This window comes from Podospora pseudopauciseta, assembly GCF_035222475.1.
Source record: "Podospora pseudopauciseta strain CBS 411.78 chromosome 7 map unlocalized CBS411.78m_7.2, whole genome shotgun sequence".
NCBI classification, from domain to species: domain Eukaryota; kingdom Fungi; phylum Ascomycota; class Sordariomycetes; order Sordariales; family Podosporaceae; genus Podospora; species Podospora pseudopauciseta.
The window spans coordinates 671,796-683,135 of record NW_026946668.1 but is presented as its reverse complement, the minus strand read 5'-3'; the positions used below and the strand labels follow the sequence as shown (position 1 = coordinate 683,135).

The window sequence follows — 11,340 nt, the reverse complement described above, 5'->3', positions numbered from 1 at the left end:
CATCAAAGTGCTGAATAACACCTTCTCTCCATCTTTTATCGTTTTCTCCTTTCGTCCAAATCTAATTCCGACGCTCCGAATGGCGATGGCCACGTTGCACGAGCCAGGCACTGGCTTGTTGGTGCTGGATTGGCATCAAGGCTCGCTGACGCCAAGCAGTCTATAGATGGTTTTGGAACAGCCAGAACAATATCGGAATTTGGACATGGGCGATTTCTATTATCCGTTTTGGGACCTGAGCAGTCGCCGCTTTAACCTGAACAGAAGTGGAGATCTCCTGAGCAGGGGGAACGAGAGCCTGAGCAGGCCCTGAGCACGGTGAGCAAGGCCCTAAGCATGGTGAGCAAGGTCCTGAGCAGGGTGAGCAAACCCCGAGCACGGTGAGCAATGATTGAATCCACCTGAGAGCAGGCTGGAGGTAGACCATGGCAGAGCTGTTTCTGGAATATATACCTATTCCACGATAATTGTTATTAGTACTGCAGGGGGGTTTTTGGTGGAGTTACTAAAAAATATCCCTAGCTATATTACTAAATATTCCGTTTAAGGTAATGTTAGGTATAAAAGCTGTAACAGGGAAATAATGTCTCTATTTAAGTCAGTTTCTGAGTTAGTTGAAATCAGGCAAGTCTTCTCCCGTTCCTGCATCCGGGATCACCGAAAACTTGGATTGTTCCCAACTTGATTGAGCACTGTATGGAAGATCACATTTTCACACTGGTCATATGAAAAGCCAGAAACGACCTTTTCATTTTGCCTGTGTAGGCAGCGATGGTCTCCTTGGCTGAAGCCAGAAAGAGCTTTTCTGTTTTGACATAGGTAACATAAAAAACCGCTGCCTCTATTGAGGCAATAAATGGTTTTTAATTTTAATGCAAACAAGAACCCACGCTTTCAGATTCTTACACCACTATATGGTTAGGCTCTCGAAGCAGCTCTGAGAGCACGATCTTGAACTATAGGTGGACGTTATCTGCCTCCAAAACTGGCTTCTACTTCACACAGAGTCATTTTTGGCGGCTGGACTCCTTGCAAGGAAACCGGGAGCTTGGCTTTGCAAGGCTTCCTTGCAACCTGGCAAGGGCAGATGCATAGCGCCAAGTAGTGGATCGAAAACCGTAAATCCGAAGAGATATATCGGAGTTTGTGGGACGGTTGGAGTAAGCCATGTTAATATACGTGCTAAGGTGTTAATAATTGTGGACCGTCTTGGCAGACTTCTTCCTGAGGGTAAACCACTAGTTTGAGGAGCATTCAACATGAGAGGCGAAAAAACTCAAGAAGAAAACAACTGCCAGGCGTGTAACATCGCAACGAAATGATCATCACCGGCAGGAAAAAGTCCTACGGTACGAACCGGTGGGACCCCACACATCTGGAAGGGTCCTGATCAAAGAGCAACAACTCGTTTTTAGGAGTGGATACTGGAAGAATACCTGGAGAAGGACAATGGCTCACAGATATCCAGAATACCCTAAACACTCTTCTGGTAGAGAGCAGGAAGTATTGTTCGGCTTCCCGACGAGGATGTAGTTTAACTGGCAAGTGCGAACCAAGGAATGGACTGATTTACCTCGAAGTGAACGCAAGACCCAAGAAGACGCTCAGAAGTTTACCCAACTGATCAGAGGGTGCGTGAACTTTGCCAAGGACACTATCGTCAAATCTCCACCGCGACAGGCAGCTCAAGCAAAGCGTCAGAAAACCCGCCAGGAGAGCCAATGAAATCTACTGGTAGATCCGAGTATAAAGCCTCAAAGATCCTCGCCAGCCGTACCCACCACGGGAAATCGTAGTACCAAGCTCAGTGGAAAGGCTAGGACCCGGATGTAACGGCCTCAAGGCAGTGTATTGCAACTAGCTAGGCCACTCTACGAGTACACTGAACTTAGAGAAGAAAAGAAAAGAGAAAGAGAAGGTTTGACAACATGAGCCTCTGATATGGCTGGGCGTGTTGGCCAGTGCGCGATGATAGAAGGGTTCTGGAATAGTGGTCTGCGCGTTCTAGGAATAGCTTCATTAGGGCCGAGGGTTGCCGAGGTCTATGCCAGGGCTCAGCCCGTTACACCGGACACGGAATAGAACCCGGCAAGCGACTTCAAATATTCACCAAACCTTTTACGGCGGTTTTACCATGAGAATTCGGACAAGGCTGGCCCGCCCCGAACGCTAAAAGGATAGCTACAGGAAGCAGAGAACGACGAATTTACAGAGGTTCTACAAAGTTTTAACCAGACAAAGCAATCACTTATTTATATACCTTCCCAGTTATCGGTCGTTAGGCCATTTTTTCCTTTCTTTCTACACCCTAAAATCAACGATCATATAATAATCTACTATTAGTAGCCTTGTCCTTCGTGAAATATTAAATGCTCATAATGTCAAATCTTCTCCTTTTATTTTCTTCTCCAAGCTCAGTGTACTCGTAGAGATGGCCCAGCTCGTTGTAATACACTACCTTAAGACCATTACATTCTGCATCCATAAAGAATTTTACCCCGCAGAAGTGCCCGCCCGTCGTCTCTTCTCTCTCATAAACCCCCATGAAACTTGCCACACCAGGATAGCAGTTGGAATGCCGAGTAAGAGGGCCCCTATAGCTGCCCAACCCAGTATTACAGCAATAGAGAATACCCAGAACGCCCGGCCGATATTTTGTAATTTAGACTCTCCTAGTCCATGAAACCACGGGTCGTCTGTCGGCACCGAGAGTGCAACTTGCATTGATGACAGAGCGAGGGATATACCGGCAAACAAGAACAGTAGAGGTACGGTCGCTCTCGACATAAAAGCGGTGATAGACCAATGCGGGACCTCGTAGAACCACCAAGTTCGCGCGTGCTGTGGGCGGAACATGCGGACGGCCCAGTTCAGCCACGAGAGGCGCAGCTGTCCGTAGTGATATCGCCTCGCAACGTTCTCATCAGAGAGGTGATAGAAATGGCTGATGAATTTCGACCATTGAAGCCAGTTCTCCACGTCGCCAGGGATAAGGTGGGCCTCTTTCGCTAATTCGAAATCCAGACGGTGCGGCACGAGCAAAGCATATGTCCGCAAGAATCCAGTCGCAATCGAGCTGTCGAAGCCCAACTCTTCGGGCATCCCACAAGATGAGTTCTGCGTCGCGGTCTGTAGATATGTTGTCCAAAATTGATAGTTGAGAAGGAAGACTGGAACAGGCTTTATATAGATCCTGTCCCGGTGCCAGGTGAGATGGAGTCTAGGATCCTCGGTAGGGACAATGCTTCGACCTTTGACCTTTTGTGTATGGAGCGGGTCGATGTTTCGACCGCATTTCCTCGCAATAAGCCAGAGATGTTCGTAAAGCTCATCGAGGAGCGGAGTATCCAGGTGACTCGAGATATGAATGCGGACTTGGTCGGGGATTAGTCTGACAGCGGGCTCTCCTGGAACATGCGTTATAGGCCCCGCCTTATTATCTGGCTCGGATTGCGCATTCTGAACAGTCACTTCATCGTAAGGGCTGAGACGATCTCTGTTCGGAGCGGAGGATGGAGGGAAAGGAATATGGGAATAACTAGACATTTGGTATTTTTGACGGTTAAGCTGAGCGGCGGACATGTCCAAGGGCGTCTTTGTGAGGGGAATTTCACCAAACCACAGATCCGCGGGGCTGTGCATATTGCAGGCCTTCATCTGATTGGATCCGTAACGACTTGCCACACAGCCGCCTCTGTTTGACCAAACGAAGATGTTCATTGGCCTGTATTTCGCCCTATATATCATTTTGTATCGGCCCTACCCCGCTCACCCAGAACCACTCTGTGAAGCATAAAAGAGAAGTGACACGGCCTGTGACCACCGAGGACCTTTTTATGAGTTGAAATTAAACCATATTTGCCTATTGTTACAAGCCTAGTGCTAGCACCACTACACTCCTCACACCCGTCATCCCCACCGCGACCGCATGGGTACCGGCCCATAGGACGAAGCTAGCCGAGCCGCGATGGGCCTAGCTATATACCTGGTCATCTTCCTGCTCTCGATTGCAGTCCTCTACTACCAGGCCACGAAGAGCATCCCCAGCCGACTCAACTCCGACCAAGCTCCGAAATCAAGATTTGAGCTCGTTCCAGCGTGCGCCAGTGGTTTACCGACGAGGGCGGACGGGATTGAGTAAGCACCTCTAGCGCTACTACGAGTGAAGCTTTCTGACAGAGGCAGTATTATCTTTGTACACGGCCTAGGGTCCAACCCCGACTCGACATGGCGGGCGACGAAACATGCGACGAGACAAGCGACGACGGCCGATATACCTGAAGAAGCGGCGACGGACAACGAACAGTTTGTGAACTGGGTCAGCGACTTTCTCCCTAGTGACCTCCTTCCGGCGGTCAGCAGAGATGTCCGCCTATTCTTTTACAACTACGATTCATACTGGAAGAGGGATGCGGTGCACACACGGTTGACAAACCTTGGGAATGAACTGCTTGAGCATATTGGAGGGATCCGGATGTCCGAGAGGGTGGGTGTGAAGATAGACCCAGCTTTGGACTCGACTCTTGGGGCACTGCTAACGCGCTCCAACTCTAGGAGCAAAGCCGGAGCTTGATCTTTGTAGCACATAGTTTTGGGGGGCTCGTGGTTAAACGGGTAAGCTAGAAACCACTTGTGATAACGACGCGCCTAACTTCTAGAAGGCACTTGTTCAAGCCCGAGCTAGTCGAGACTTTGGCCACGTCGCGGAGCATGCTCAAACAATTATCTTCCTGGGTACGCCGCATCGCGGGACCAGTTTCGGCCTATGGGGTTGGCTTGCGGCAAAGGGCCTCCAGCCTCTCGGGTCGAACCCGTCAATCCTGGCCGATTTGGAGTATGATTCATTTTCGCTATACGACTTGCATAAGGATTTTATGGCGGTGGCTCCACACGATTTGCGTGTGTTTAACTTCTTTGAAAAGCGGCCGACACGTATTCTTCGGCTATGGTTCGTTCGGCTAGAGCGATTTGTAAGTATGTCGGATGCTAGCATGGATGGAGCGCTAATAGCAGACACAGTGTGTCCATGAGCAATCCGCCACATATGAGGGCCGGAATGTTCGAAACATTGGGCTATCGGTCGATCACTATGGGCTCAACAAATTTGCGTCTAAGAACGAAAGCTATCAGTCAATACTTTCGAAACTTACCGAATCAATCAGAGCCTCCGCTCGGCCGGTGAAGCATCACTACGCTGTACCGCTCGGGAGGGTAGGTACCTATACGGAGCGGGTCGGACTATCGGCGGAACTCGAGCAGAAGTTGCATATAAGGCATGAAAAAGCAAGCGTCCCATATGCAGTCTCTGTTTACGGATTGGGCGGTGTTGGTAAGTCGCAGCTAGCGCTGGACTATGCCGAGAAGCACAAACATGATTACAACCCGATTCTCTGGATAGACGCGACGGACGAGGAGAGAGTACGATCTAGTTTCAAGATATGTGCTGCGGAGCTGGGACTCACCGTGGAGGGCGGCGAAAACCAAGGATCGATTATTACGGATGCAGGGGTCCGGGCAGTACTTAGATGGCTTTGCGAGCGAAGTGAGGCGGATGACGAATGGCTATTGATTGTGGACAATGCCGACGACGTTAGCTGGGGTATCCAGAAGGTCATGCCGAGGGGAAACCGAGGAAGGGTTATTATTACCAGCCGAGACGAGCAAAGTACCAAGTTAGTCGGCGGGACCTGCGAATTGGTCCGTGTTGGCGACATGTCGCCACCGGAAGGGAGGGCGCTTCTCCTCCGACATCTGCAACTCGACGAAGAGCTGGCCCCTGGGGGCATCAAAGACGACTGTGATAGGGTGGTGAAAAAGCTGGAATTCTTAGCACTTGCCATTGATATTGCTGGCGCCTATATCGGTAGCCATTCTCCTTCTGACAAGGCTTTGCAGCGATACCTCGCGGACTATGAGAGGCACCGCGACGAGCTCCTCCAGATGGACTTTTTTAGAGGGTTATTGGCGACGGACAAGACGGTGTGGACAGTATGGGACACCACGCTCGAGAAAATCGCGATGGAAAATAAAGGCCTGCGACCTGATGTATTGCTGACGTTTCTTGCACATTTTAAGGGTGGTATTATCCAGGATGAGATGTTTCGTCTGGCCAGTCTTGGCATGGAAAAAGTCAAGGCTAATATGGGGGAAGAGGAGAGCGAAAGGATGCCCTTTGAACTGCAGCAATTCCTTCCACTCGCTGGAGACAAATGGGATGATTTTCGATATCAGCAGGGCTGCCGTCTACTGCTCCGTTATAGCTTATTGCAGCGAGTCGACCAGGGGTGGGCTGGCGTGACTATGCATGGCCTGGTTCGGTGGCGGGCAATGCTAAGCCACCGAAGCTGGCCATGGCGGCAGTGGTATATGGTATTTGTTTTGGCAGCGTGCTATCAGAACATCGAGGAGGAACAGCCTGAGTTCCGTCGACATCTAGTTGGACACTTGCCAGATATTGATGGGGATAATGTCCAGGAACGGGAGTATTTTTTGAGATATCCAAGTTTCATCGGGGCGACGATAGGAAAAATATATTACGACGAAGGCCGGTGGGAGGAGGCCGAGAAGCTGAACGTGCAGGTGATGGAGGCTCGGAAGACTAAGCTTGGGGCCGATCACCCTTCTACGCTGGCGAGCATGGCCAACCTAGCGTCGACATATAGGAACCAGGGCCGGTGGGAGGAGGCCGAGAAGCTGGAGGTGCAGGTGATGGAGACAAGCAAGACCAAGCTTGGGACCGATCACCCAGATACGCTGACGAGCATGGCCAACCTAGCGTCGACATATAGGAACCAGGGCCGGTGGGAGGAGGCCGAGAAGCTGGAGGTGCAGGTGATGGAGACAAGCAAGACCAATCTTGGGACCGATCACCCAGATACGCTGACGAGCATGGCCAACCTAGCGTCGACATATAGCAACCAAGGCCGGTGGGAGGAGGCCGAGAAGCTGAACGTGCAGGTGATGGAGACTCGGAAGACCAAGCTTGGGGCCGATCACCCTTCTACGCTAACGAGCATGGCCAACCTAGCGTCGACATTTTGGAACCAGGGCCGGTGGGAGGAGGCCGAGAAGCTGTTTGTGCAGGTGATGGAGACTCGGAAGACCAAGCTTGGGACCGATCACCCAGATACGCTGACGAGCATGGCCAACCTAGCGTCGACATATAGGAACCAGGGCCGGTGGGAGGAGGCCGAGAAGCTGTTTGTGCAGGTGATGGAGACTCGGAAGACCAAGCTTGGGGCCGATCACCCTTCTACGCTGGCGAGCATGGCCAACCTAGCGTCGACATATAGCAACCAGGGCCGGTGGGAGGAGGCCGAGAAGCTGAACGTGCAGGTGATGGAGACTCGGGAGACCAAGCTTGGGGCCGACCACCCTTCTACGCTAACGAGCATGGCCAACCTAGCGTCGACATATAGGAACCAGGGCCGGTGGGAGGAGGCCGAGAAGCTGTTTGTGCAGGTGATGGAGACTCGGAAGACCAAGCTTGGGGCCGATCACCCTTCTACGCTGGCGAGCATGGCCAACCTAGCGTCGACATATAGCAACCAGGGCCGGTGGGAGGAGGCCGAGAAGCTGGAGGTGCAGGTGATGGAGACGAGCAAGACCAAGCTTGGGGCCGATCACCCAGATACGCTGTCGAGCATGGCCAACCTAGCGTCGACATTTTGGAACCAGGGCCGGTGGGAGGAGGCCGAGAAGCTGTTTGTGCAGGTGATGGAGGCTCGGAAGACCAAGCTTGGGACCGATCACCCTTCTACGCTAACGAGCATGGCCAACCTAGCGTCGACATATAGCAACCAGGGCCGGTGGGAGGAGGCCGAGAAGCTGGAGGTGCAGGTGATGGAGACGAGCAAGACCAAGCTTGGGGCCGATCACCCAGATACGCTGTCGAGCATGGCCAACCTAGCGTCGACATTTTGGAACCAGGGCCGGTGGGAGGAGGCCGAGAAGCTGTTTGTGCAGGTGATGGAGACTCGGAAGACCAAGCTTGGGGCCGATCACCCTTCTACGCTGGCGAGCATGGCCAACTTAGCGTCGACATATAGCAACCAGGGCCGGTGGGAGGAGGCCGAGAAGCTGAACGTGCAGGTGATGGAGACGAGTAAGATAAAGCTTGGGGCCGATCACCCTTCTACGCTGGCGAGCATGGCCAACCTAGCGTCGACATATAGCAACCAGGGCCGGTGGGAGGAGGCCGAGAAGCTGGAGGTGCAGGTGGTGGAGACAAGCAAGACCAAGCTTGGGGCCGATCACCCAAATACGCTGACGAGCATGGCTAACCTCGCTTTTACTTGGAAAAGCCAAGGACGACACGCAGACGCTTTAGCACTGATGAAGAACTGTGCTCAAGCTCAGCAGCGAGTGCTTGGCGACGAGCATCCATACACACTAAAGTCTCTGGCCACCGTAGCTAAGTGGAGTAGTTAGAATGGGTTTTTGTTTCATGTGTCGGCGTAATCGAATGCTGCATCCTATCTTATCTTACCTAATATGGCTGAGCGTGTTGGCCAGTGCGCGGTGATAGAAGGTTCTTTTCTTCGCACCTGTGGGCGTTATGGGCGTTGTGGCTTGAAGCTTTCAGAGGTTCTTTCAGAAGTTTTTCATCCTCAATCTCTGTTCAGGTAGTTTCAGAGACCTCTAAAGTTGAGGATTCTTCCAGAGGTTCTTACTGGTTTGCCAAAATGTGACGATCCCTTGTTGTGACGATCCTCTGTCCAGAACCTTTGAAAGGGAAACCGGTTGAAGGCGAACTTCTAGATAATGGATCGGTGCAGCTAAGCAGTGCACAACAAGATGTCTCAATGTGTTACGAATATGATGTGGACACCTGAAAAGAACAACAAATTGGGAAGCAGAGACGCGGTGACCAATCAGAGGAGAGGAGAATAGACCAATAGGAAGTGGATCATCCAGGGCATGAGGAGATCATGAATGATCCTTGGGAGTCAGTCATGATCCACAAAGAAACAGAATGATCCAGGTCTTGGCATTAGGCCTATATATATCAAGGAACTAGATAGCTTGTAGATGGTTCCGCAGTATGCAATCACCTTGTATTCACGGTATCCTGAGTTTTTACATTGAGACATCTTGTTGTGCACTGTTTAGCTGCACCGATCCATTATCTAGTAGTTCGCCTTCAACCGGTTTCCCTTTCAGAGGTTCTGGACAGGGGATCGTCACACAATGTAAGCACAAGATGCCGTGAATACAAGCTGTGATTGCATACTCCGGAACTAGCTACAAGCTATCTAGTTCCTTCGTATATATATCTTTCCTTTCATTCAAGTGCTCGTCCAACTATGAGCCCGATCACTCCTAGCACATTGCATCCTGCGATGTGCTCGCTCGTCTTGGCACCATAGCACTTCCATCTGGCTCCCATAGTTTGCTCCCTTACTGCAATACCAAATCCGTCTTTTCTATCGTCCGCCGACGTCGTGTTCGCGGTGTACGCAGAGATGGGGTTAACGCGGAAAGTTGGGGTTAACGCACGGGCCACACCACCAAGGGAAAAACAAAAGAAAAGGGGTGAAAAAAGGGTGAAAAAAACAAAGCCAAGCTTCAAGCCAAACGCCCATCCCGTTTCCCGGCAATCATCAGCTAGGGTGGGAACTACCAACAGGGATTTCCATATAATATTTATATTAAGGCCCGAGGAAAATCCACAGAAGAGAGGAACATTAGAAGCATTGCAATCCGTTCACCCTCCCCATCCCTCCTAAAAGTGCATCCCGTGCAAATCCCAAGCCATCACATACACATACGTCACAAAATACATGCATTTGACGAAACGTTCATGTTGTCACGCCAGCAGCGGGTTGTCATTTGAAGGTCGTGCCACCACGCCGTATTGCCCGGTTCGGTTCGGACACACGTTAACACACAACACCGTTATTTGCCAAACCCGGAGCGGCGGCAAATCGTCGAACGGGCGTTGTAGTTGGAGAAAGAAAGCGTTTTATCATAGATATTAACGGCATCCGGTTTCCTGGCCGAGAAGATGCCGCCGTTTCGGATTTGCCAGTTTGGACGGACGGCAAGATGTGTTTGTTGACCGGCTCCGACGGCGGCCCGTGCGGGTATATTCGGCGAACGAGGTATGGCATCCAAATGCATTGCCGTGACGTACACGGATGGGTGAACGGGCGCGCGCGCGCGCGGTGGGAAGCCCGGCACCGTTGCACCCGGTGGCGAAGGCGAAGCGTGGATCGATAGCATCTGTTGCCAGCGATTCGGCCAGACCGGCGCGTTACAGCTGTTATTTGAAGTCGCGCCGGCACGTACGAGCGACACCGCCGGCGCAGACGGGAGGCAGGTGGTGATTCGAACGATAAGCCGTTCCACGAAGAGCAGAAGGGCCAGATGATGGAGCGGTACACCGAATCGTGGAAGTCGGCGGTGGCGTAGATATGGCAGACGTGCCGTTTGAAAGCCGCAGGAGCAGCAGAAACAGGGGAAACAGCAGATATTACAGGGTCCACGGTAGACGTAGGAGCAGACGGCGAATCGGAGCAAGATGAAGGAAGCGGCGAAAGGGAGAGTTGCCCCAGACCCGAGGCCGGGCAAGGAGAGGGGAGTATCCGGAACCAACGGCCGGCATACCAGTTCACCGCAGACCAGGCCCAGGCGTGGAAGCATTTGCAAGAAGCCGCATACACATGTATGATAACGGGGAACCCGGGGCCCATTCGGGGATCAGGGATGATGAGCGGGCCGAGGAAACAGCTGAGAAAGGGGAGGATAGGTTAGACCCGGACGGAGCCCAGGCAAATGGCCAAGGTATGCGAGGGTGAGAACAATACATGTTGGAATGTTTCTTCACGTTGTTGGACCATGCCATTGGCGACAACGAGTTTCAAAACGCGTTATATAGCTGTTTGGCCGTGTTGGGGATCAACGTCGCGCACGGGTGGAGGAGCGCGTGGGTCTATACGCCCCGGTTGTCCGCCATTGTGACGGTGGCCCGGATGTTGGTGTTGTACAGGGCCGAACAGGAGCGGGACGACGAGATCGAGCAGCGCCGAGACGAGTGCGAAACACAGCAGGACGCGCAGCAGAACGCGAGGAGCCATTTCGACCGGGTTTGAGAAATGGTCCAGCGGTTCATGACCATTGCCGCGTTTGACGGACAGCCGTCGCCGATGGATTCGATATTGCGGTTACGAGCGTACGGCAAGGCGATCTCGTACTGCAGAGAAACTATGGCGTTCACGGCCTCACGGCTGAACCACCGCTCATTTCATCCATGCAGCCATCACTGGGACCGAGCTTCTTGCGGCCATCGCCGCATCCCACCCTTGGGAGTGCAAATCTCACTGATGTCACCACGGCTGA

General features: G+C 52.2%; 2 protein-coding genes across 2 annotated transcripts; one reads left to right on the top strand and one right to left on the bottom strand.

Annotated features, from left to right (window-relative positions):
- Window positions 1-2,493: 2,493 nt before the first annotated feature.
- On the bottom strand, window positions 2,494-3,668 carry QC763_703540 (uncharacterized protein; the record flags this gene model as incomplete). The annotated part of the gene is made up of 1 exon (XM_062915352.1): window positions 2,494-3,668. The coding sequence occupies exon 1, from the start codon at window positions 3,655-3,657 to the stop codon at window positions 2,494-2,496; it is 1,164 nt and encodes a 387-aa protein (XP_062761268.1). The 5' UTR covers window positions 3,658-3,668.
- Window positions 3,669-3,967: 299 nt separating this feature from the next.
- Window positions 3,968-8,712, top strand: QC763_0115120 (uncharacterized protein; the record flags this gene model as incomplete). Its single annotated transcript, XM_062906530.1, has 5 exons — window positions 3,968-4,137; window positions 4,186-4,486; window positions 4,555-4,614; window positions 4,662-4,970; window positions 5,020-8,712. The coding sequence occupies 5 exons, from the start codon at window positions 3,968-3,970 to the stop codon at window positions 8,428-8,430; spliced, it is 4,251 nt and encodes a 1,416-aa protein (XP_062761267.1). The 3' UTR covers window positions 8,431-8,712.
- Between the last annotated feature and the right edge of the window lie 2,628 nt (window positions 8,713-11,340).